Below are 27,547 nucleotides of genomic sequence, written 5' to 3' on the forward strand. Positions count from 1 at the left end.
TAAGGAATGTCAGGAAAGAGGCAGGACGGTGGGTGGATCGGTATGAGAGGAGGAGGAGGTGGAGTAGGGAATGTCAGGGAAGAGGCAGGACGGTGGGTGGATCGGTATGAGAGGAGGAGGTGGTGGAGTAGGGAATGTCAGGAAAGAGGCAGGACGGTGGGTGGATCGGTATGAGAGGAGGAGGTGGTGGAGTAGGGAATGTCAGGAAAGAGGCAGGCCGGTGGGTGGATCGGTAGCAGAGGAGGAGGTGGTGGAGTAGGGAATGTCAGGAAAGAGGCAGGACGGTGGGTGGATCGCTATGAGAGGAGGAGGTGGTGGAGTAGGGAATGTCAGGAAAGAGGCTGGCCGGTGGGTGGATCGGTAGGAGAGGAGGTGGTGGTGGAGTAAGGAATGTCAGGAAAGAGGCAGGACGGTGGGTGGATCGGTATGAGAGGAGGAGATAGGTGAAGTAGGGAATGTCAGGAAAGAGGCAGGACGGTGGGTGGATCGGTATGAGAGGAGGAGGAGGTGGAGTAAGGAATGTCAGGAAAGAGGCAGGACGGTGGGTGGATCGGTATGAGAGGAGGTGGTGGTGGAGTAGGGAATGTCAGGAAAGAGGCAGGACGGTGGGTGGATCGGTATGAGAGGAGGAGGAGGTGGAGTAGGAAATGTCAGGAAAGAGGCAGGACGGTGGGTGGATCGGTATGAGAGGAGGAGGAGGTGGAGTAAGGAATGTCAGGAAAAAGGCAGGACGGTGGGTGGATCGGTATGAGAGGAGGTGGTGGTGGAGTAGGGAATGTCAGGAAAGAGGCAGGCCGGTGGGTGGATCGGTATGAGAGGAGGAGGAGGTGGAGTAAGGAATGTCAGGAAAGAGGCAGGACGGTGGGTGGATCGGTATGAGAGGAGGTGGTGGTGGAGTAGGGAATGTCAGGAAAGAGGCAGGCCGGTGGGTGGATCGGTATGAGAGGAGGAGGAGGAGGAGGAGGTGGAGTAGGGAATGTCAGGAAAGAGGTAGGCCGGCGGGTGGATCGGTATGAGAGGAGAAGGTGGAGTAGGAAATGTCAGGGAAGAGGCAAGACGGTGGTTGGATCGGTATGAGAGGAGGAGGAGGTGGAGTAAGGAATGTCAGGAAAGAGGCAGGCCGGTGGGTGGATCGGTAAGAGAGGAGAAGGTGGAGTAGGGAATGTCAGGGAAGAGGCAAGACGGTGGTTGGATCGGTATGAGAGGAGGAGGAGGTGGAGTAAGGAATGTCAGGAAAGAGGCAGGACGGTGGGTGGATCGGTATGAGAGGAGGAGGAGGTGGAGTAAGGAATGTCAGGAAAGAGGCAGGACGGTGGGTGGATCGGTAGCAGAGGAGGAGGTGGTGGAGTAAGGAATGTTAGGAAAGAGGCAGGACGGTGGGTGGATCGGTATGAGAGGAGGAGGTGGTGGAGTAAGGAATGTTAGGAAAGAGGCAGGACGGTGGGTGGATCGGTATGAGAGGAGGAGGAGGTGGAGTAGGGAATGTCAGGAAAGAGGCAGGCCGGTGGGTGGATCGGTATGAGAGGAGGAGGAGGTGGAGTAAGGAATGTCAGGAAAGAGGCAGGACGGTGGGTGGATCGGTATGAGAGGAGGTGGTGGTGGAGTAGGGAATGTCAGGAAAGAGGTAGGCCGGGGGGTGGATCGGTATGAGAGCAGGAGGAGGTGGAGTAGGGAATGTCAGGAAAGAGGTAGGCCGGCGGGTGGATCGGTATGAGAGGAGGAGAAGGTGGAGTAAGGAATGTCAGGAAAGAGGCAGGACGGTGGGTGGATCGGTATGAGAGGAGGAGGAGGTGGAGTAGGGAATGTCAGGAAAGAGGTAGGCCGGTGGGTGGATCAGTATGAGAGGAGGAGGAGGTGGAGTAGGGAATGTCAGGAAAGAGGTAGGCCGGTGGGTGGATCGGTATGAGAGGAGGAGGAGGTGGAGTAAGGAATGTCAGGGAAGAGGCAGGTCGGCGGGTGGATCAGTATGACAGGAGGAGGTAGGTGAAGGAATGTCAGGGAAGAGGCGGGACGATCGCTATAAGAAAAGAAAAAGATGTGTTTCCGGGTTGACAGACCAACTCACCTTTGTACTTGAGATGCTGCAGGATGGGGATGATGGTCTCCAATGGGACATTGTGGGCCAGGAAGAGCTGCCACGTACAGTACTGTTCGAAGGTCTCCCATTCTAAACTCTGAACTGGAAGAGAGACACACAGACCTTACTGCCCCGCCCACTCAGGATCATGTGACCACCTCAGTACCAATAATGTGACATCAAATAGAGCCGAGAACATCATTGTATCCCGACAACTATGAAGAAAAGTCCCAACTTCTATGCGTTACCCAAAAACAAACTGAGCTATGTGTTGTACATAGGGGTGGGTCACCAGAAAGTGGCCATCTCTAGAGCCTTTTGTATGCAAGATAGGGATCTTGGATGGTAAGCTCCTCGGGGGCGGGGACTGATATGAACGTACAATATGCAAATATGCTGTGTAAATCATCGGCACTATAAAAATACCTGAAAAAAAATATATAATGAAATAGGTAACAGAGCAACCCCCCCCCACCCTGCCGAAACCCCAGGCACTCAATCCACAACTTACTTAGAATGTTGAGCACGGAGTCCTTCCGAAACATCACCAGGTTCCCCATCATGACGTGACACACCAGTTCCTGCAGCTGAGACACACACAGGACGTTACTGGACCGCACCTCCCCCTACAGAGCTCCGCACTGCTCTGCTCACACATATCCATTACTACACATTACAAGCTGAACCCCTACCTGGGCGGAGTCTATGACGGCCACAATCATGTTCAGGAGCTCTCCGCTCCGCAGCGTTTCGTCTGGAAACTGGAGGGAGACGAGAGTGAGAGATCCCCCCCCTGCTGTGTAGCCGAAACCAGATCGCTCAGCATGGCTCAGGCTGCTAAGTTATTGAATTACCCAACCACCTCCCAACAACTTCACCGCTCGTATCACCCCAATTCCTGCACCTAAACCCGAGATCACCCCAATTCCTGCACCTTCACCCCTCAGATCAACCCAGTTCCTGCACCCTCACCCCTCCTGTACCTTCACCCCTCAGATAAACCCAGTTCCTGCACCATCACCCCTCAGATCAACCCAGTTCCTGCACCATCACCCCTCAGATCAACCCAGTTCCTGCACCCTCACCCCTCAGATAAACCCAGTTCCTGCACCATCACCCCTCAGATCAACCCAGTTCCTGCACCATCACCCCTCAGATCAACCCAGTTCCTGCACCTTCACCCCTCAGATCAACCCAGTTCCTGCACCCTCACCCCTCCTGTACCTTCACCCCTCAGATCAACCCAGTTCCTGCACCATCACCCCTCAGATCAACCCAGTTCCTGCACCATCACCCCTCAGATCAACCCAGTTCCTGCACCATCACCCCTCAGATCAACCCAGTTCCTGCACCATCACCCCTCAGATCAACCCAGTTCCTGCACCATCACCCCTCAGATCAACCCAGTTCCTGCACCATCACACCTCAGATCAACCCAGTTCCTGCACCATCACCCCTCAGCTCTATCCAGGTCCTGCACCATCACCCCTCAGATCAACCCAGTTCCTGCACCATCACCCCTCAGATCAACCCAATTCCTGCACCTTCACCCCTCAGATCAACCCAGTTCCTGCACCTTCATCCCTCAGATCAACCCAGTTCCTGCACCATCACCCCTCAGATCAACCCAGTTCCTGCACCATCACCCCTCAGATCAACCCAGTTCCTGCACCATCACCCCTCAGCTCTATCCAGTTCCTGCACCAGCACCCCTCAGATCAACCCAGTTCCTGCACCATCACCCCTCAGCTCTATCCAGTTCCTGCACCATCACCCCTCAGCTCTATCCAGTTCCTGCACCATCACCCCTCAGATCAACCCAGTTCCTGCACCATCACCCCTCAGATCAACCCAGTTCCTGTACCTTCACCTCTCAGATCAACCCAATTCCTGCAACTTCACCCCTCAGATCACCCAAATTCCTGCACCTTCACCCCTCAGATCACCCAAATTCCTGCACCTTCACCCCTCAGATCACCCAAATTCCTGCACCTTCACCCCTCAGATCACCCCAATTCCTGCACCTAAACCCGAGATCACCCCAATTCCTGCACCTTCACCCCTCAGATCACCCAAATTCCTGCACCTTCACCCCTCAGATCACCCAAATTCCTGCACCTTCACCCCTCAGATCACCCAAATTCCTGCACCTTCACCCCTCAGATCACCCAAATTCCTGCACCTTCACCCCTCAGATCAACTCAATTCCTGCACCTAAACCCGAGATCACCCCAGTTCCTGCACCATCACCCCTCAAATCAACCCAGTTCCTGCACCTTCACCCCTCAGCTCTATCCAGTTCCTGCACCATCACCCCTCAAATCAACCCAGTTCCTGCACCATCACCCCTCAGATCAACCCAGTTCCTGCACCATCACCCCTCAGATCAACCCAGTTCCTGCACCATCACCCCTCAGCTCTATCCAGTTCCTGCACCATCACCCATCAGATCAACCCAGTTCCTGCACCATCACCCCTCAGATCAACCCAGTTCCTGCACCATCACCCCTCAGATCAACCCAGTTCCTGCACCATCACCCCTCAGATCAACCCAGTTCCTGCACCATCACCCCTCAAATCAACCCAGTTCATGCACCATCACCCCTCAAATAAACCCAGTTCCTGCACCTTCACCCCTCAGCTCTATCCAGTTCCTGCACCATCACCCCTCAGATCAACCCAGTTCCTGCACCATCACCCCTGAAATCAACCCAGTTCCTGAACCATCACCCCTCAAATCAACCCAGTTCCTGCACCATCACCCCTCAAATCAACCCAGTTCCTGCACCTTCACCCCTCAGATCTATCCAGTTCCTGTTCCTTCACCTCTCAGATCAACCCAGTTCCTGCACCTTCACTCTTCAGATCAATCCAGTTCCTGCACCATCACCCCTCAGATCAACCCAGTTCCTGCACCTTCACCCCTCAGCTCTATCCAGTTCCTGCACCATCACCCCTCAAATCAACCCAGTTCCTGCACCATCACCCCTCAGATCAACCCAGTTCCTGCACCATCACCCCTCAGATCAACCCAGTTCCTGCACCATCACCCCTCAGATCAACCCAGTTCCTGCACCATCACCCCTCAGATCAACCCAGTTCCTGCACCTTCACCCCTCAGCTCTATCCAGTTCCTGCACCATCACCCCTCAGATCAACCCAGTTCCTGCACCATCACCCCTCAGATCAACCCAGTTCCTGCACCATCACCCCTCAGATCAACCCAGTTCCTGCACCATCACCCCTCAGATCAACCCAGTTCCTGCACCATCACCCCTCAGATCAACCCAGTTCCTGCACCATCACCCCTCAAATCAACCCAGTTCCTGCACCATCACCCCTCAAATCAACCCAGTTCCTGCACCATCACCCCTCAAATCAACCCAGTTCCTGCACCATCACCCCTCAAATCAACCCAGTTCCTGCACCATCACCCCTCAAATCAACCCAGTTCCTGCACCATCACCCCTCAAATCAACCCAGTTCCTGCACCATCACCCCTCAAATCAACCCAGTTCCTGCACCATCACCCCTCAAATCAACCCAGTTCCTGCACCTTCACCCCTCAGCTCTATCCAGTTCCTGCACCATCACCCCTCAGATCAACCCAGTTCCTGCACCTTCACCCCTCAGCTCTATCCAGTTCCTGCACCATCACCCCTCAAATCAACCCAGTTCCTGCACCATCACCCCTCAAATCAACCCAGTTCCTGCACCATCACACCTCAAATCAACCCAGTTCCTGCACCATCACCCCTCAAATCAACCCAGTTCCTGCACCTTCACCCCTCAGCTCTATCCAGTTCCTGCACCATCACCCCTCAGATCAACCCAGTTCCTGCACCTTCACCCCTCAGCTCTATCCAGTTCCTGCACCATCACCCCTCAAATCAACCCAGTTCCTGCACCATCACCCCTCAGATCAACCCAGTTCCTGCACCATCACCCCTCAAATCAACCCAGTTCCTGAACCATCACCCCTCAAATCAACCCAGTTCCTGCACCATCACCCCTCAAATCAACCCAGTTCCTGCACCATCACCCCTCAAATCAACCCAGTTCCTGCACCTTCACCCCTCAGATCTATCCAGTTCCTGTACCATCACCCCTCAGATCAACCCAATTCCTGCACCTTCACTCTTCAGATCAATCCAGTTCCTGCACCTTCATCCCTCAGATCAACCCAGTTCCTGCACCTTCACCCCTCAGATCAACCCAGTTCCTGCACCATCACCCCTCAGATCTACCCATCAATTCCTTCATATGCCTAGAGTGGGCTGTACCTCGCTGTATATGGAGGGGGTCAGGTAACACAGCAGACGCACGTCATCCTCCTGGCAGGCCTTCATGTCCATCATCAGGCAGGTGTGCAGATCCCCGAGTTGGGTGGCCTGAGCAAACGACTCGTATAAGTTCATCTTCCCGGCTGCGGCTTTGCTGCAGAAAGGAAGCCATGGTGGGAGAATTAGAGGCCAAAATGGAGTCAAAGTGCGATGGGTGCGATCCGAGACCCATACAGTGTGCAGAGAAACAAGCCCCTCCCACCAACCAATCACAATCTCCCTTCAATCAAATCCTATCAACTGCTGAGGGGCCACAATAACAGTTTTGCTTTTCAGATGTCGACATGCGATGGAGATGGTGGCGATAGGAAGACTTTATCCACCCCACCAATTCCCGATCATGGCACTTCACCCTGACCACGGCAGCCATCTCCCCTCCTTGGGTACATCTGTCTGATCCCCGAAAACACGACACCGAATTGTGGCTAGTCGTGCGAACGCATATAGAAGTGGGCTCATTCCGCTCTGCGGGTGGGTGTCTGTGTGGCTACGCGTTTTGTGGGATGCTCCCCTTTTGTCAAGCCTCAAGGGGGCTTGAAATGTGTAGCCCCGCCCATCAACATACTCCCACAGTGTGACATCATCATGCTGCATCTTCAATACCGAAGCTGCTGTTAAGCGCTGAAGCCTTTCGGCTGTGTCCCCCCCGCCCCCCCCAGGCTCCAGTGCTATGGAGAAGCATTATATTGCCTTGCGTTTGTTATCTTTTTCTTATTGCTACACTTTTTTTTGTCACTGTAGTCTTCAAAGAACGCTGCAGCGGAACATTCTACACTTGGACGTCTCGTAACTTGGTTCCATGGGCTCCATTACTTCTATGGCTTTTGGTTCATGGTTCTCACAGTGCCCCCTATTGGTATTTGCTGGATGTTACTGCCTGCTGTGAAGAAAGAGTTTTTGTGCATCTATCTCTGTACATATTGTTTATAGAATTTCACGCCCTCCTGAATCTGCCGCTCCGGGTTCCCCTTTAACCTCTGCCGGCGCTACTGTTCTCCCGACACTCCAGGCCTGATCATCTGCTGGATCCTCAGGGCTGGCATCTCCAGTCTGAGGTTCTTCCATCAACATCTACTGGTACTTGTGTTCCTCGTCCAGAGGCGATTGGGTCGGAGATACAAGGAGAGGCCACTCTTGTCATTTCAGCCTTCTGTCAGGTAGGGGACAAGTAGGTAAATCTCAGCAATGGTGCTTTCCATTGCCGCGTGTTTGCTCCAGGTCAATGACTCGTACTACTCAAGCCTGAATAGCTAGGCCAACAGTAGGAGCTCAGCAACGGTGGAGGGTTTTCCCAGCCCAGGGCCGAGGGCAAGGCGAGAGGTCCGGGCCGAGGGCAAGGCGAGAGGTCCGGGCCGAGGGCAAGGCGAGAGGTCCGGGCAGAGGGCAAGGCGAGAGGTCCGGGCAGAGGGCAAGGCGAGAGGTCCGGGCAGAGGGCAAGGCGAGAGGTCCGGGCAGAGGGCAAGGCGAGAGGTCCGGGCAGAGGGCAAGGCGAGAGGTCCGGGCAGAGGGCAAGGCGAGAGGTCCGGGCAGAGGGCAAGGCGAGAGGTCCGGGCAGAGGGCAAGGCGAGAGGTCCGGGCCGAGGGCAAGGCGAGAGGTCCGGGCAGAGGGCAAGGCGAGAGGTCCGGGCAGAGGGCAAGGCGAGAGGTCCGGGCCGAGGGCAAGGCGAGAGGTCCGGGCCGAGGGCAAGGCGAGAGGTCCGGGCCGAGGGCAAGGCGAGAGGTCCGGGCCGAGGGCAAGGCGAGAGGTCCGGGCCGAGGGCAAGGCGAGAGGTCCGGGCCGAGGGCAAGGCGAGAGGTCCGGGCCGAGGGCAAGGCGAGAGGTCCGGGCAGAGGGCAAGGCGAGAGGTCTGGGCAGAGGGCAAGGCGAGAGGTCTGGGCAGAGGGCAAGGCGAGAGGTCCGGGCAAAGGGCAAGGCGGGGCCGGGCAAAGGGCAAGGCGGGGGTCCGGGCAAAGGGCAAGGCTGGGGTCCGGGCAAAGGGCAAGGCGGGGGTCCGGGCAAAGGGCAACGGGCAAAGGGCAAGGCGGGGGTCCGGGCAAAGGGCAAGGCGGGGGTCCGGGCAAAGGGCAAGGCGGGGGTCCGGGCAAAGGGCAAGGCGGGGGTCCGGGCAAAGGGCAAGGCGGGGGTCCGGGCAAAGGGCAAGGCGGGAGTCCGGGCAAAGGGCAAGGCGGGGGTCCGGGCAAAGGGCAAGGCGGGGGTCCGGGCAAAGGGCAAGGTGGGGGTCCGGGCAAAGGGCAAGGCGGGGGTCCGGGCAGAGGGCACTGCCAGCCATGTCTCAGAACAGAGAAAACATTTCATCATTCAGGAAGTCGTGTTCCCTGATTAGGAGGGAAATTTGTTCTGCCAATTAATTAGTTGCAATAAACAATCCGGACGCAGAGAACAGACACTGGATGTTATTAAGTAGAAGAAAAAAAATAATGAGGAGGATTAAATCCCTGACCTGATACAGACCCTGCCGGGGGAGGGGAGGGGAACTCACAGCCGACGCCACACATGGCAGTGACCCCATCATATATTAGTTTCCAAACCCCCTCCACCCCGCCCATCATATTCAAAACCCTCATACGCCAGTCTCCGGACCCCCAACCTGTCATACGCCAGTCTCCGGTCCCCCAACCTGTCATACGCCAGTCTCCGGACCCCCAACCTGTCATACGCCAGTCTCCGGTCCCCCAACCTGTCATACGCCAGTCTCCGGTCCCCCAACCTGTCATACGCCAGTCTCCGGTCCCCCAACCTGTCATACGCCAGTCTCCGGACCCCCAACCTGTCATACGCCAGTCTCCGGTCCCCCAACCTGTCATACGCCAGTCTCCGGTCCCCCAACCTGTCATACGCCAGTCTCCGGTCCCCCAACCTGTCATACGCCAGTCTCCGGTCCCCCAACCTGTCATACGCCAGTCTCCGGTCCCCCAACCTGTCATACGCCAGTCTCCGGACCCCCAACCTGTCATACGCCAGTCTCCGGACCCCCAACCTGTCATACGCCAGTCTCCGGTCCCCCAACCTGTCATACGCCAGTCTCCGGTCCCCCAACCTGTCATACGCCAGTCTCCGGTCCCCCAACCTGTCATACGCCAGTCTCCGGTCCCCCAACCTGTCATACGCCAGTCTCCGGTCCCCCAACCTGTCATACGCCAGTCTCCGGTCCCCCAACCTGTCATACGCCAGTCTCCGGACCCCCAACCTGTCATACGCCAGTCTCCGGTCCCCCAACCTGTCATACGCCAGTCTCCGGGTCCCCCAACCTGTCATACGCCAGTCTCCGGACCCCCAACCTGTCATACGCCAGTCTCCGGACCCCCAACCTGTCAAACGCCAGTCTCCGGTCCCCCAACCTGTCAAACGCCAGTCTCCGGTCCCCCAACCTGGCATATACCAGTCTCTGGTCCCCAACCAAGTGTATTCCAGTCTCCTTTCCCCAACCTGATGTATACCATTCTGAGTTCTCCAACCAATCGTATACCAGTCTTCACCAGGGTATAATATACCATTCTCTATTCCTAAACCAATCAAATGCCAGTCTCCGTTCCCCAACCTATCGTATAACTGTATCCATTCCTCCATCCTATCATACTCAAGTCACCATTATCCAACCTATCACATACCAGTCTCCACTCCGCAGCATATCATACTGCAGTCTCCGTTTCCCAGCTTATCGTATACCCCTCTTTATTCCCCAGCCCATCCTATGCCAGTCTTTGCTACCCAACCTATCATATCACCTTACCTGGCCTTTAAGTAGTACAGCAGGTGATAGCCAATCTTGGGCTGTTTCTGATAGAGTTCAGACAGCAAGTCTAGAAGAAGGGAGAAGCCATTGCTATCTTCTTGCATCTGGATCAGGTTTCTGGAGACAGAGAAGATAAAAGGAAAAAAGTGAAGGTGATAAAGTCTTGGTGAGCCTGGGCTGAGTAAAGAGGATGGAAGGAAGACTTACCGAAATATCAGGTAGAGGGGTTTCCCGACAGTCTCCTCCAGGGACCTGATAAATACATGCAAACATTGTCAGAGGGCAACAGGTAAACCAATGTAGGAAGTCCAACAAAGTGTCATTAATCCCGATCAGTCTGAATATTCCACTGCCATTTCCTTTGAGGCCAACCCAAGTGTCTCTATGTGGTCCCATCCAACCCAACCAACCCCAGTGTCTCTATGTGGTCCCATCCAACCCAACCAACCCCAGTGTCTCTATGTGGTACCATCCAACCCAACCAACCCCAGTGTCTCTATGTGGTCCCATCCAACCCAACCAACCCCAGTGTCTCTATGTGGTCCCATCCAACCCAACCAACCCCAGTGTCTCTATGTGGTACCATCCAACCCAACCAACCCCAGTGTCTCTATGTGGTCCCATCCAACCCAACCAACCCCAGTGTCTCTATGTGGTACCATCCAACCCAACCAACCCCAGTGTCTCTATGTGGTACCATCCAACCCAACCAACCCCAGTGTCTCTATGTGGTCCCATCCAACCCAACCAACCCCAGTGTCTCTATGTGGTCCCATCCAACCCAACCAACCCCAGTGTCTCTATGTGGTCCCATCCAACCCAACCAACCCCAGTGTCTCTATGTGGTCCCATCCAACGCAACCAACCCCAGTGTCTCTATCTGGTACCATCCAACCCAACCAACCCCAGTGTCTCTATGTGGTCCCATCCAACGCAACCAACCCCAGTGTCTCTATGTGGTACCATCCAACCCAACCAACCCCAGTGTCTCTATGTGGTACCATCCAACCCAACCCCAAAGGCCTAGCGTCCCACAGAGTCCACCAATGTAATTCTTTGATCCTCTTTTACAAAACACTTATACCGTCGACTCAAAGGCCAAAATTGCCTGCACTACTGTCCCGGTCAACCCTCAGTCCTTCATATTGCACTGATATGACCACTACAAGGCCATGGTCTCACATATCTTACCTCACAATGTTATACGTGATCCTTCAGACGGTGGCCGGTATACTGCTGGCAGTACGGTGTACCGCTAAAGCTCCACATTTATGGGCTTCATCACCCTTATTGCCCCCTCACATTCTGCCTTGCCTGACTAAACGACCCTAAAAACCTGGTACTGTCAGAAACCCGTTCACTTTTAGCTTCAGTTCAGTTGTAACCCATGACCCCTTCAAGAGCTTTGGATCGAGAAGCCTTTCTGCCCTTACGGAGAAGAACAAAACATCTGGCCGCAAGGGTCAGGGGGGGGGCACTTACTCATCTGTGATCTCCTCTGGTAGGACCTCTCCCCGGAAATGGTGCTTGAACAACTCATGGAGACAGGAAGCCAAAACGGACAACTGTTCTGAATCAAATTCATCCTGCGAAGAAGAGAAGAGAGCGTTCACCTCCTAAGCCTCCTTGTTGGAAGGGCACCTGTCACTCGGCCATACCAAGGCCTGGAAGGAGACGAGTAGGCGACATTGCATTGGCCCTTCCAGTGATGAAAGTATTAGTCCACTTGGTAAGTGCCAAGTTTAAGGCCTACACTAGGTGCCAGGTGGCTCGGCAGGTCAAGAGCTACTGGACATCGGAACCCTACAGGAAGGATCTTACCTGGAACTTGGCTCCTGGAGCAACATAACTATGCGATACTTGGAAAGCAATTCTCCACTCCGTTTACCTGGTATCACAGCAGTGATAGGAAGTTGGGATTATGGTGCTACAAAGGCTATTATGGAGCTACACTAACAAAGCCAACAAGAGAGGAAGTGCCTTCTTCAGACCACCACCTCGGACATCTAACCATCCACCACTGAATGGGACAAGCTTTAACACCACCACCACAAAATCAGCCTTCCACACCTGGACAGTTACAAGTTTCAAGCAACTTCTTCAGGTCCAGCGCCTCCGCTGGCCAGATCCTTGGCTCCATCACCTCCCCTTGAAACAAAAAAGCCGCATCTCCTCCCCATAGAATCAGCAAAACTAAGTTGCCCAAACAGCAAACACAAGGCAAACCACCCAAGTCCTCCTCCGAGGAACTTTGAAAGCTGCTAGGGGCAGTGAAGGAGAATCTTGGCACCCCCCCCCCCCCCCCAAGATGTTTTGAAACTACATTTCCCATGATGCTCATGCACTCTGCAGTGTAGAGGAGCATCATGGGAAATGTAGTTCCAAAACATCTGGGGTGCCGAGGTTTGCCATCACTGTGCTAGGGCTTAGACGCAGAAAGCTCTTGGTGTCTCTAAAGGAAGCGGAGTGCGACTTTATGCTTTGTTTAACCCTAAGTTTTATATTCCTGACCCCCCCCCCCATACTCTCCTCTACTGCATATCATTGGCTTTGACCACTTGACCTCTGGAAGGTTTTACTCCCTTCATGGCAAGGGCATTTTTTTTTTATTCAGCACTGCGATACTTGAACTGGTAATTGTGCGGTCATGCAACGCTGTACCAAAATTAAACACAACGAGGCTTCTAAAAAAAAAAAAAAAAAAATTATAAAAAATAATAAAAATAATAATAATATTGTAAAAATAAATAAAATGAAATGGTAAAAAAATAAAAGTAAAAAAAAAAAATAAATAAATAAATATTCTGGCACCAGTGGCGGTACTACCTAATTGTGTGGTCATGCAATGCTGTACCAAAATGAAACGAGGATTCTAAAAAAAAAAAAAAAAAAAAAAAATTTATAAAAAATAATATTGTAAAAATAAATAAAATGAAATGGTAAAAAAATAAAATAAAAGTAAAAAAAATAAAAAATAAATTTAAAAAATATTCTGACACCAGTGGCGGCACTAAATTGTGTGGTCATGCAACGCTGTACCAAAATGAAACACGAGGCTTCTAAAAAAAAAAAAAAAATTATAAAAAATAATATTGTAAAAATAAATAAAATGAAATGGTTAAAAAATAAAATAAAAGTAAAAAAAATAAAAAATAAATTAAAAAAATATTCTGACCAGTGGCGGCACTACCTAATTGTGTGGTCCTGCAACGCTGTACCAAAATTAAACACAACGAGGCTTCTAAAAAAAAAAAAAATAATAATTATAAAAAATAATATTGTAAAAATAAATAAAATGAAATGGTAAAAAAATAAAATAAAAGTAAAAAAAAAAAAAAAAAAAATTAAAAAAATATTCTGGACACCAGTGGCGGCACTACCAGGGTCTCAAAGGTCGCATTTGCGACCAGGCCCTGGCGATCTGCTCCCCTCAAGCTCATAGGGAAGGGCCACAGCCTAGGGTCCCTTTCATGGTTTCTTGCACCGGGGGGGCCCTGAATGGTTCTAGTTACGCCTCTGGCACTGACACTTTCTGGGAGGGATGATCAGTGGCTGTGATTGGCCACAGCAATACAGCAGGCTCAAAGCCAAAATCCTCGGCTGCGAGCCTGCTGAGGAACACGTACTGTATCCAACCACATAATGAGAGGCAGGGGACGCACGCACACGCGCGCGCCCGTAAACCTGGAAGTTCGGTGCGACATTCGGGGTAAGTCGCTGAGCCTTGGGGAGCCAGTGCGGTTGGCTGTCGGCAAATGGGTAATCTGAAACATCAGTTTCAAGTAGATGCTTCACAAGCACTTACCTCTAGGATCTGCTCCACTATATCTTGCATCAGCTCGCACTGCGACTCCATGTCACTGTAAGATACAAACAAAGAAGTCACCATGACAGCCGAATACTAAAACACATGGGGCATCAAACCGGCACAGAGTGACCACAACAAGCCCCGGAGGATATCGAAGGACTTATAACGTGCTTTCAGAAACTGGTTCTCTTAGCATTCTCTCTCCCGACAGTCCATCCCCTGTTCTTGGCTAATTTGTAGGGGGTGGGTGTATCCATTACTCAGGTCTCAGATTACACTCAGCTCCCTGCTCTATGTTGTGCAGCGTGTAACATCAGATCCATGCACCCTGCCTTCTGGAGCTCAGAAATGTTGTGTAAAATGTGTACTTTAGGAGGCTGCAGGGGAGCAAAACAGATACAACTGAGGATAGTCATTTCACCGGGAGTATGGAAGGGTTTATAACTCCTTTATGGCTCACCTCATTGTGACGGTCCATATTAAAAGGGTTAAAGACCCCCCCCCCCCCCCCCCACCGCCCCAAAGTCTGCATTCCTGACATGCCACAAAAAACAAACAATGAGGGCAAATCAAGAGGTGCAGTCTGGGGAAAATGATGTCATCAGTCAGCTGCATGAAGGAAGAATTTTCCCCACCCACAGTGATCGATCACTCAGACTGAATGTAATCTTTTACTGACAGGCAGGTGTCAGTAGGTACACACACACAAATCACTCACCTTTCCTTCTGCAAAGAAACAACTTTCTCTCTCAGCGGCTCTTCCAGCTGCTCCAGATACGGCGTGATGTCCGCCGGCTCCTCAATGATCGTCTCTTTGATGGGGTGAAACCTGAAGTCCCGTTTCTTTCCTGGGGAATGCGAGAAAACATAACAGTTGGTTCAGCATTCAATGTTGGTTGTTTGGTGTAGTCACATGCAGGGGGGACGGGGGAAGAATTTGGTTATTTTTGGCTTGCCTGGGCCTCTTGTGCGTCACTTTAATGTGAGGGAGGAAGGTTCTACGTCCACCAGCTAAAGGCCCCCCCCCCGCGTCGTCCACAGCTAAAGGCCCCCCCCCCCGCGTCGTCCACAGCTAAAGGCCCCCCCCCCGCGTCGTCCACAGCTAAAGGCCCCCCCCCCGCGCGTCGTCCACAGCTAAAGGCCCCCCCCACGCCGTCCACAGCTAAAGGCCCCCCCCCCCGCGTCGTCCACAGCTAAAGGCCCCCCGCGTCGTCCACAGCTAAGGTGCTGTAACTTTGAGGAAGGTGCTACATCCACAACTAAGGCACTACACAGTTTGGTTGAAAAAAAAAAAAAAAAGGACACAAATCCATCTAGTTTAACTCATAGAAGCTACAGCTACGTCCCATAGAAGATGCTACGTCCACAGCTAAGGGCCCTACACGTCCACAGCTAAGGGCCCTACACGTCCACAGCTAAGGGCCCTACACGTCCACAGCTAAGGGCCCTACACGTCCACAGCTAAGGGCCCTACACGTCCACAGCTAAGGGCCCTACACGTCCACAGCTAAGGGCCCTACACGTCCACAGCTAAGGGCCCTACACGTCCACAGCTAAGGGCCCTACACGTCCACAGCTAAGGGCCCTACACGTCCACAGCTAAGGGCCCTACACGTCCACAGCTAAGGGCCCTACACGTCCACAGCTAAGGGCCCTACACGTCCACAGCTAAGGGCCCTACACGTCCACAGCTAAGGGCCCTACACGTCCACAGCTAAGGGCCCTACACGTCCACAGCTAAGGGCCCTACACGTCCACAGCTAAGGGCCCTACACGTCCACAGCTAAGGGCCCTACACGTCCACAGCTAAGGGCCCTACACGTCCACAGCTAAGGGCCCTACACGTCCACAGCTAAGGGCCCTACACGTCCACAGCTAAGGGCCCTACACGTCCACAGCTAAGGGCCCTACACGTCCACAGCTAAGGCCCTACACGTCCACAGCTAAGGCCCTACACGTCCACAGCTAAGGCCCTACACGTCCACAGCTAAGGCCCTACACGTCCACAGCTAAGGCCCCACACGTCCACAGCTAAGGCCCCACACGTCCACAGCTAAGGCCCCACACGTCCACAGCTAAGGCCCCACACGTCCACAGCTAAGGCCCCACACGTCCACAGCTAAGGCCCCACACGTCCACAGCTAAGGCCCCACACGTCCACAGCTAAGGCCCTACATGTCCACAAAGTGCTTTAACTTTGAGGAAGGCGCTACGTGCACAGCTAAGGCACTACATAGTTTGGTTGAAAAAAAAGACACAAGTCCATCTAGTTTAACCCATAGAAGCTACAGCTACGTCCCATAGAAGCTACAGCTACGTCAACAGCTAAGGCACTACATAGTTTGGTTGAAAAAAGACACAAGTCCATCTAGTTTAACCCATACAAGCTACAGCTATGTCCCATGCAGGCTACATCTATGTCCCATACAAGCTGTTACGTCCACAGCTAAGGCCCTACATGTCCACAGCTAAGGCTCTGTAACTTTGAGGAAGGCGCTGTGTCCACAGCTAAGGCCCTACAGAGTTCCATAAAAGACACAAGTCCATCTAGGTTAACCCATAGAAGCTACAGCTACGTCCCATAGAAGGTGCTACATCCACAGCTAAGGTGCTGTAACTTTGAGAAAGGCACTTCTTCCACAGCTAAGGCACTACATAGTTATAGTCTGGTTGAAAAAAAAAAAAGATACAAGCCCATCTAGTTTAACCCATAGGAGCTACAGCTACGTCCCATAGAAGGTGCTACGTCCACAGCTAAGATGTTGTAACTTAAAGTGGTTGTAAACCCTTACAAACCACTATGACCTACAGGTGAGCCTAGATTAAGGCTTACCTGTAGGTCCAAGAAATATCTCCTAAACCTACACGGTTTAGGAGATATTTACAAAAAGTCCATCTAGTTTAACCCATACAAGCTACAGCTACGTCCACAGCTAAGGGCCCTACACGTCCACAGCTAAGGGCCCTACACGTCCACAGCTAAGGGCCCTACACGTCCACAGCTAAGGGCCCTACACGTCCACAGCTAAGGGCCCTACACGTCCACAGCTAAGGGCCCTACACGTCCACAGCTAAGGGCCCTACACGTCCACAGCTAAGGGCCCTACACGTCCACAGCTAAGGGCCCTACACGTCCACAGCTAAGGGCCCTACACGTCCACAGCTAAGGGCCCTACACGTCCACAGCTAAGGGCCCTACACGTCCACAGCTAAGGGCCCTACACGTCCACAGCTAAGGGCCCTACACGTCCACAGCTAAGGGCCCTACACGTCCACAGCTAAGGGCCCTACACGTCCACAGCTAGGGCCCTACACGTCCACAGCTAGGGCCCTACAGAGTTCCATAAAAGACACAAGTCCATCTAGGTTGCGTTGTAGACAGCGGTGAGCAGGCGCACTGAGAATGCCGCTACTAACGGCAATATGCCGTTAGTGGCGGCTCCCGTGCGTATGCACGGGAGTGACGTCATCCCTGCTCTGGTGCTGTGAGTGGCCGGAGCAGCGATACCTGGAAGAAGATGGATGCTACGTGCTACAGGTGACATCGCTGGCTCCTGTGTCAGGTAAGTGACACATAATGGGCTACTATGCGATGCGATGCATAGTAGCCCATTATGCTTTACCGTTGCAGAGAGACAAAGCGGAAGTAAACCCATCACATCAGGGTTTAACTTCCTCTTTAAGGGAGGAAGGGACTATGTGCAGCTGAGGTGTCCTTGGTTTTACACATTGCGGGTGCTCACACAGATCAGAGTGGGCCTGCACTTTACAGAAGCACCAGGATGTGGCGGTGTGGAGTCACCTATATTTGTAGATGGAAGGGCCTTGTGTTATTAATGTCAGGCACTCAGTCAGAGTCTCTGGACCGGCCATCTGGATTACATCCAGGGCGACTTTTTGTCATCATCATTTGTGACAAATTGCTCTTTTCCTCCCACCAGTTACAAAATGATCATCTGACACGTTTCGTATCGTCAGCGACTTGTGTAGAGAAGTCCAAAATTTGGGCAGCCCAGCCCGATCTAAAATTTTTTTAACTGCAAAGATTAAAGTTGCATTCACTGTAGAGAAAAGAAACGCATCAAGGCTCAAGAACAAAAACGTCATCTATTGCAGATTACCCGTCCTTTAAGTTGTGATAGCTGCATTTGTTTTCGGGCTAAGTATATTTTCTGCAAGTACAGAAAGATTCCGGTTGACTCGAAATCCCAAGTTGTCTTGCAACTTTCTGTGCACTGAACTGAAATCTCAATGTTATCAGCTTTGCCAACTGTCTTTGACCCCCTATGGCAGGGATATGCAATTAGCGGACTTCCAGCTGCTGCAGAACTACAAGTCCCATGAGGCATAGCAAGACTGACAGCCACAAGCATGACAGCCAGAGGCAGAGGCATGATGGGACTTGTAGGTTTGCAACAGCTGGAGGTCCCGCTAATTGCATATCCCTGCCCTATGGTATGGAGAGGAGGGAGTGTTCTGTAGGGAGTCCCCGTCCTAGGGTGACAACGTTTGCTCCTGCAAAGATACAGTACAGTAAGTGTCGTCACCCAAAGACAGGAAGTGTGTTACTGGCAGGACTTCCAGGTGAAAAAGCAGGAAAAAAAACAAAAAAAAAAAATGCAGTCATTTAAGGACTGGAAAGCTACAATAAAGTACATTTTTGATTCAGCGTTTTCCGATAAGCTTTAATGCGGTGTTAAAAAAAAAAAAAAAAAAAAAAAAAAAGTAAGACTAGGAGTTCGTACCGTTGTCAGTGGTTTTGTTGTTGAGTTCTTCGTCGTCATCGCTGAACGCGGCCTCTGCGTTGTCGTAGCAGCTCTCCTCTTTGTCAGCTATGCTGTTGTCCATCTCCATCGATGCGGGTTCTTCTACCTTTACTGAAAAGGAAGAACCATCACAGTACTGTGCATGGGACAAAATACCTGTACAATCCCGGAGAGGTTTGAGCTGAGCAGTAGACAGATGGCCACTGATGGGGATGGGGTTGGGGGGAACATGAGCGCGAAATGGGTAGCACTGCAACATTAGCATCTGGGGTTTGATCCCCAATAAACTATACATGGCGTGTGTAAATTCTTCCCATATTGCTGCAGATGTTCTCCAGCAATCCAAAATCATACTGCCAGCTTAACTGGCCCTACAGTACACTATAAAGGCCAAAGGCTTGACCATCACACCTACCCAATTGACCGAAGGTATGTGGACCCCACCCCCCCTACAAATGATGGAATTTAGGTGTCTCCAGTGAATGATCCTGGTAAGCCTCCATCATACAAAGACATTGTAGACAATTGGGCTCCTTCAACCTTGTGGTTACAGATTGGTGAAGACCCTTTTCTGTTCCACCATGACTGTGCCCGTGAACAAAGCCAACTTCATAAAGACATGGTTTGACCAGTTTGGCGTGGAGGAACTAGAGTGTCCTGCACAGAGCCCTGACCTCAATCCTACTGAATATCTCTGGGGTGAACTGAGACACCGATTGTGAGCCACGTCTATTTTTTTGGTGCCCAACATGAGCCCTGATGTGTGAGCCAGGTCTCATTTTTGGTGCCTACTGTGAGGCCTGATGTGTGAGTCAGGTCTCATTGTGAGCCAGGTCTATTTTTTTTGGTGCCCAACATAAGGCCCGATATGTGAGCCAGGTCTAATTTTTGGTGCCCAACTTGAGGCCTGATGTGTGATCCAGGTCTCATTTTTGGTGCCCAACGTGAGGCCTAATGTGTGAGCCAGGTCTCTTTTTTTGGTGCCCAACATGAGGCCTGATGTGGGAGCCAGGTCTCATTTTTGGTGCCCAACGTGAGGCCTGATGTGGGAGCCAGGTCTCATTTTTGGTGCCCAACGTGAGGCCTGATGTGGGAGCCAGGTCTTATTTTTGGTGCCCAACGTGAGGCCTGATGTGGGATCCAGGTCTCACTTTTGGTGCCAAATAGGTCTTTTTTGGTGCCTAACGTGAGGCCTGATGTGGGATCCAGGTCTCATTTTTGGTGCCCAACGTGAGGCCTGATGTGTGAGCAAGGTCTCACTTTTGGTGCCCAACGCGAGGCCTGATGTGGGAGCCAGGTCTCATTTTTGGTGCCCAACGCGAGGCCTGATGTGGGAACCAGGTCTCATTTTTGGTGCCCAACGTGAGGCCTGATGTGTGAGCAAGGTCTCACTTTTGGTGCCAAATAGGTCTTTTTTGGTGCCTAACATGAGGCCTGATGTGGGATCCAGGTCTCATTTTTGATGCCCAACGCGAGGCCTGATGTGGGAGCCAGGTCTCATTTTTGGTGCCCAACGCGAGGCCTGATGTGGGAGCCAGGTCTCATTTTTGGTGCCCAACGTGAGGCCTGATGTGGGAGCCAGGTCTCATTTTTGGTGCCCAACGCGAGGCCTGATGTGGGAACCAGGTCTCATTTTTGGTGCCCAACGTGAGGCCTGATGTGTGAGCAAGGTCTCACTTTTGGTGCCAAATAGGTCTTTTTTGGTGCCTAACGTGAGGCCTGATGTGGGATCCAGGTCTCATTTTTGGTGCCCCACGCAAGGCCTGATGTGGGATCCAGGTCTCATTTTTGGTGCCAAACGCGAGGCCTGATGTGGGAGCCAGGTCTCATTTTTGGTGCCCAAGGTGAGGCCTGATGTGGGAGCCAGGTCTCACTTTTGGTGCCAAATAGGTCTCTTTTTGGTGCCTAATGCGAGGCCAAACGTGTGAGTCGGGTCTCTTTTTTTTGGTGCCCAATGTGCGAGTCAGATCTCTTTTTTTGGTGCCCAACGTGTATGAGCCAGGTCTTCTTATCCAAAATCAGTACCTGTCTTCACAAATGGGCACAATTAATGTGGAAGCATTCTCAGAAAAATGGAGCCAGCTCAGTAAAGACATTGTTTGACCAGTCCGGTGTGGAGGAACTCGAGTGTTTTGTATAGAGTCCTGACCTCAACCCTACTGGACACTGTTGGGAAGAATTGGAATGCCAATTGTGAACCAGGCGTTTTTCATTGGTGCCCAATGATATAAGCTTCCATCGTCAGTACCTGAGCACTAATTCCCACAGACGCCCACCAAAATCTTGTGGAAAGCCATAAAAGGGGTGAACTCCTTGTTAAAGGAGAAGTCTCCTCAAGCTTTTTGTCGGTTATTCCTGTCGCAGAGGAAAACAGTGCACGTACCACTTTCTCCCATCCTCCTACGTCAGCGATGGTGAACATTGGCACCCGGGTGTTTTTGGAACTATATTTCCCCATGATGCTCATGCACTCTGCATTGTAATTGAGCATCATTATTATAGAGGATTTATATAGCGCCAAATGGGAAATGTAGTTCCAAAACATCTGGAGTGCCAAGGTTAGCAATCACTGTCCTAGGTGGTAGTCCTAGGTGGTTTGGCTCCTAAGCTCATCCCCCCACCACTGTGACAATGCTGCCCACAAGATGATATATTTCATTAGTTATGAATGACAGCATTCGTCTCTGGCAGCAGGCACATGCCCAAGACGAGCGCCGTCACTAGTACTGCACAGGTGTTCCTTTATGGAAGTTCCTGCAAAGCCCAGTAGCTGCTGCCTCCTCTGCTATGGCCTCCTGTTGTCATTTAGAAGGAAGAGAACAAGAGTTCTGGTGGGTGACAGCAATGACTGCAGCAGACAAAGAGATCGTATACAGGTACCAGGAGAAGAGAAGCTGAGAACGAGATTGGCAGTGGGGCAACAGGAGGGCGCAGTAGAGGAGGCAGTAGCTACTGGGCTTTGCTGGAACTTACATAAAGGAACAACCACAAATTGGGCTTCATACAGGGGAGGAGCTCACAGGCAAAAAAAAAAACAAAAAAACAAACAGGACCTGAAGCTTTGATTCTTGCTGAGACTTATTCAATATGTGAAATTAGACTGTAAGCTCCTTTGGGAGGCAGAGACTGATAACAATGTCTTTACGTACGGTGCAAAGTGCTACATAATATCTCAGCACTATACAAGTACAGGAAATGGGACATCCATTATAGACAAGACACATGAACACCTCCCGCACCTGGAAGCCTCCGTCCCGTGTTCCCTGGCACCGCGGTGCATTTGTTAAGCATCTTTTACTTCATGGTCAATGATTGATATTTATGGAGTCGTCTTTCCTTCAATAGACTCTTCATCAAAAAAAAAAGAAGGTTCACAAGTCTGGCAGAGATCCTACAGAAGCCATAGGCCGCCGGTCAGCTCAGAAACAAATAAGATTTCCATCATTATTTGGCACCGGCTGCAGTGTCAAGGTGTGAAAACAATCACGGAATTGGAGATGGCAACAGGGACCTCTCCAACAGCCGTTTCTTGGAAGAACGGGAACAGGATTTAACGATATGCTACATGGCTTTATGTCATCGAGAGACGGCGGAAGTCCCCGGAAAGCTCCAAATATGGACTTAAATCCTCCCTCCCTCCATCCTGCAGTTGTAGCAGCTCCTCTCCTGGATTGAAATAGCTTCCTCTGACTTCCCTGCACACTGTGAGCTCCTTATCATGTGCATTAGAAGCTTCAGCAAGTCAGATAGAACCCTCACCATTTCCTGGCTGGAGAATTCTCTAGCCTTCAGGTGCTTAACCCTGTGGCCCTCCAACTGTTGCAGAACTACAAGTCCCATGACAGTTACAAGCATGACTCCCAAAAGGCAGAGGCACGATGGGACTTGTAGTTCCCTGCAACAGCTGGAGGGCCACAGGTTGGGCACCTATGAATTCTAGCCCTTTCCTCCCCAGCCTGTCCATGGCCCCGCCCCTTTCATTTATTGGATTTTATGGAGGCGCAGCCTCACATGTGGGCGTTACTTAGGGCGGCCTGCATGCAAATGTCCTCCTTGTACACAGAGAAGGATCTTATTCAATGAAAGTTTGTTGGGAGATGGTGTCACCCATAGCAACCACATTTTTACACACTTGGGTCTGGCTGCTAGGGATACCAGCATCCACCTACACACAGAGCTGACAATATAGAACGGATCCTGGCTCTCCGCCCCAATCATTTTAAATGTATCTGGCAAGTTACAGAAAATTATTAAATTTCAAAACACACTTCCCATAATTGAAGGGTAATGAGAAGAGGAGAGGAGAGAAGAGGAGAGAAGAGGAGAGGAGAGGAGAGAAGGAGAAGAGGGGAAGAGGGGAAAGGAGAAAACAAAAAGAGGAGAGGAGCAGGGGAAGAGAGAGCGCAAGCAAGAGAGTGGGGTGGGAAGAGAGGAGGATGGGGAGATAGGAGAGGAGAGAGGAGGGGGAGAGAGGAGAGGAGGGGGAGAGAGGAGAGGGAGAGAGGAGAAGAGGGGAGAGAGGAGGAGGAGAGAGGGGGAGAGAGGAGAGGAGGAGGAGAGAGGGGGAGAGAGGAGAGGAGGAGGGAGAGGGGGAGAGAGGAGAGGAGGAGGGGAGAGGGGGAGAGAGGAGAGGAGGAGGGGAGAGGGGGAGAGAGGAGAGGAGGAGGGGAGAGGGGGAGAGAGGAGAGAGGAGGGGGAGAGAGGAGGGGGGGAGAGAGGAGAGAGGAGGGGAGAGAGGAGGGGGGGAGAGGAGAGAGGGGGGGAGGAGAGGAGAGAGGAGGGGGAGAGGAGAGGAGAGAGGAGAGGAGGAGGAGGAGGAGGAGGAGGAGGAGGAGGAGGAGGAGGAGGAGGAGGAGGAGGAGGAGGAGAGAGGAGAAGAAAAGAGGAGGAGGAGGAGGAGGAGGAGGAGGAGGAGGAGGAGGAGGAGGAGGAGGGGGGAGAGGAAAGAGAAGGGGGAGAGAGGAGGGGAGGTAGGAGAGCAGGAAGGGAAGCAAGGAAAGAGAGGGAGGAGGAAGGAGGAAGGTAGGGAAGGAGGAGGGAAGGAGGGATGAGGAAGGGAGGGAGGAAGGAGGAGAAAGAATAAAGGAGGAAAAGGAAGACGGAAGAAGGAGAAGAAGGAGGAGGAGAGGAAGGAGGAGGGAGGAGGAAGGTATGGGAGGGATGGATGGATGGGAGGAATGGAATGGATGGATGGGAGGGATGGATGGATGGCAGGAATGGAAGGATGGATGGATGGCAGGAATGGAGGGATGGATGGGAGGGATGGATGGAGGGAGGGATGGATGGAGGGAGGGATGGAGGGAGGGATGGAGGGAGGGATGGATGGATGGATGGAGGGATGGATGGAGGGATGGATGGATGGGATGGAATGGATGGGATGGAATGGATGGGATGGAAGGGATGGGATGGATGGATGAGAGGGAAGGATGGATGAGAGGGATGGGGGGATGGATGGGAGGGATGGATGGGATGGATTGATTGATGGATGGAAGGGATGGATGGGATGGATTGATTGATGGATGGGAGGGAGGGAGGGATGGGAGGGAGGGATGGGAGGGATGGATGGGATGGATTGATGGATGGGAGGGATGGATGGGAGGGATGGAATGGATGGGATGGAATGGAAGGGATGGATGGATGAGAGGGAAGGATGGATGAGAGGGATGGATGGAGGGATGGATGGAATGGATGGGATGGAATGGATGGGATGGAATGGATGGGATGGAATGGATGGGATGGAAGGGAAGGATGGATGAGAGGGATGATGGATGGGAGGGATGGATGGGATGGATTGATTGATGGATGGGAGGGATGGATGGGAGGGATGGATGGGAGGGATGGATGGGAGGGATGGATGGGATGGATTGATTGATGGATGGGAGGGAGGATAGGGAGGGAGGGATGGGAGGGATGGATGGGATGGATTGATGGATGGGAGGGATGGATGGGAGGGATGAGTTGATTGATGGGAGGGATGGATGGGTTGGAGGGATGGATGGGAGGGAGGGATGGATGGGAGGGAGGGATGGATGGATGGGATGGATTGATTGATTGATGGGATGGATGGGAGGGATGGATGGATGGGAGGAATGGATGGATGGGAGGGAGGGATGGATGGAGGGATGGGATGGATGGAGGGATTGATGGATGGGATGGATGGAGGGATTGATGGATGGGATGGGAGGGATGGATGGATGGGATGGATGGGAGGGATGGATGGGTTGGGTGGGAGGGATGGATGGGTGGGTGGGAGGGATGGATGGATGGGATGGATGGGAGGGATGGATGGGATGGATGGATGGGAGGGGAGGGATGGATGGGATAGATGAGTTGATGGATGGATAGGATGGATGGATGGGAGGGATGGGATGGATGGGTTGGAGGGATGGATGGGATGGATGGATGGGAGGGAGGGATGGGATGGATGGAAGGGAGGGAGGGATGGGAGGGATGGATGGGAGGGATGGATTGATTGATTGATGGATGGGATGGATGGGAGGGATGGATGGGAGGAAGGGATGGATGGATAGGAGGGATGGGAGGGAGGGATGGATGGAGGGATGGATGGATGGGTTGATGGATGGAGGGAGGGATGGCGGGATGGATGGATGGGATGGATGGATGGATGGGATGGATGGGAGGGATGGATGGATGGGAGGGATGGATGGATGGGAGGGATGGATGGATTGATTGATGGATGGGAGGGATGGATGGGTTGGAGGGATGGATGGGATGGAGGGATGGATGGATGGGAGGGAGGGATGGGAGGGATGGATTGATGGATGGGAGGGATGGATGGATGGGAGGGATGGATGGATGGATGGAGGGATGGATGGGAGGGATGGATGGATGGATGGATGGGAGGGATGGATGGGAGGGATGGATGGGTTGATGGATGGGAGGGATGGATGGATAGGAGGGATGGATGGAGGGAGGGAGGGATGGATGGATAGGAGGGATGGATGGAGGGATGGGATGGATGGGAGGGATGGGATGGATGGATGGGAGGGATGGGTGGATGGATGGGATGGAAGGGATGGATTGATGGATGGGATGGGAGGGAGGGATGGATGGATGGGAGGGAATGAGGGATGAATGGATGGGAGGGATGGATGGATGGAGGGAGGGATGGATGGATGGATGGATGGGAGGGATGGATGGATGTGTTGATGGAGGGATGGATGGATGGGATGGATGGGATGGGAGGGATGGAAGGGAGGGATGGGAGGGATGGTAGGGAGGGATGGATGGATGGATGGAAGGGAGGGAGGGGATGGATGGATGGATGGAGGGATGGATGGAGGATGGATGGAGGGATGGATGGATGGATGGGTTGATGGATGGAGGGATGGATGGATGGGATGGATGGATGGATGGATGGGAGGGATGGATGGGAGGGAGGGATGGATGGGATGGAAGGATGGATGGATGGGAGGGATGGATGGATGGGAGGGAGGGATGGATGGGAGGGAGGGATGGATAGAGGGAGGGAGGGAGGGATGGATGGAGGGAGGGATGGATGGAGGGAGGGAGGGATGGGATGGAGGGAGGGATTGATTGATGGATGGGAGGGATGGATGGGAGGGAGGGATGGAAGGGAGGGAGGGATGGATGGATGGGATGGGAGGGATGGATGGGATGGGATGGATGGGATGGGAGGGATGGATGGGAGGGATGGATGGGAGGGAGGATGGATGGGAGGGATGGATGGGAGGGATGGATGGAGGGATGGATGGACGGGATGGATGGATGGATGGGAGGGATGGATGGATGGGAGGGAGGAGGGGAGGGAGGGAGGGGAGGGATGGATGGATGGATGGAGGGAGGGATGGAGGGATGGATGGATGGAGGGATGGAGGGATGGATGGATGGAGGGATGGAGGGATGGATGGATGGAGGGATGGATGGATGGATGGAGGGATGGAGGGATGGATGGATGGATGGATGGATGGTGGATGGATGGATGGAGGGATGGATGGAGGGATGGATGGATGGATGGAGGGAGGGAGGGATGGATGGATTGGATGGGAGGGATGAGATGGGTGGATGGGATGGAGGGATGGATGGGAGGGATGGATGGATGGGAGGGATGGATGGATGGAGGGATGGATGGGAGGGATGGATGGATGGGATGGATGGAGGGATGGATGGAGGGATGGATGGATGGATGGGAGAGATACAGAGAGGCGAGGACGAACCAGAAGAGAGGGAAGGGGGAGAGAATGTAAAATAGGAGAGATACAGGAACAGCAACACCACATACTCACGGGCAGCCCCTTACTTTCTGAGGCTGGAGATGGAAGGTTGCAGAACTCCGGGAACTTCTCTCTGAGCATCGATCGCAACTCTTTATCCAGCTTTGGGTTGTGGAATAATGGAGCCAGGTGCCTGCAAAAGATAGAATATCCATCATATATCTACCCCAGAGGAGAGCGACCCCTTTACATAATCACACGGGGGTGAAATCACCTTCCATACCGGATACACCCCCCCACCCACCCCCAATCCACTGATACTTACGCCAGGACTCTCTTCTCCATAATGTGGGTAAGGGAGCTGAACACACCTTGTCTGACATGACCCTCCAGAGGTGGGTAAAAATTTGGGATGATCTGTATAAGTAAAAGAGAATTAGCAGTGGATCACTTTTCAGAGGGCATTTAACAGGGGGGTAAAGATAAAGATACCAAACATGTCAAGCCTTGAAATTGTGCATACATGAGCATGAATTCTCCAAAGGAGACACTTCAAGAGCCTGTGCAGGTCAACAGGGGGGCGTCTCTGCATTGCAGTCAATGGGACACAGCATGTCCATTATC

General features: G+C 52.6%; 1 protein-coding gene across 1 annotated transcript in view; it reads right to left on the reverse strand.

The window, feature by feature from the left end:
• INTS3 (integrator complex subunit 3) overlaps positions 1–27,547 on the reverse strand; it is a 144,176-nt gene that overhangs the window by 22,238 nt on the left and 94,391 nt on the right. The window contains 12 exon segments of the mRNA XM_077463837.1: positions 2,066–2,179; positions 2,589–2,664; positions 2,770–2,838; positions 6,361–6,514; positions 10,152–10,271; positions 10,362–10,406; positions 11,637–11,740; positions 13,960–14,014; positions 14,681–14,810; positions 18,708–18,839; positions 27,010–27,116; positions 27,249–27,340. Coding sequence (XP_077319963.1) covers positions 2,066–2,179; positions 2,589–2,664; positions 2,770–2,838; positions 6,361–6,514; positions 10,152–10,271; positions 10,362–10,406; positions 11,637–11,740; positions 13,960–14,014; positions 14,681–14,810; positions 18,708–18,839; positions 27,010–27,116; positions 27,249–27,340 — 1,198 coding nt within the window.

This window comes from Lithobates pipiens, unplaced genomic scaffold, assembly GCF_037356315.1.
Source record: "Lithobates pipiens isolate NorthernLeopardFrog02 unplaced genomic scaffold, aLitPip1_a1.2 Scaffold_30, whole genome shotgun sequence".
Lineage (NCBI taxonomy): Eukaryota > Metazoa > Chordata > Amphibia > Anura > Ranidae > Lithobates > Lithobates pipiens.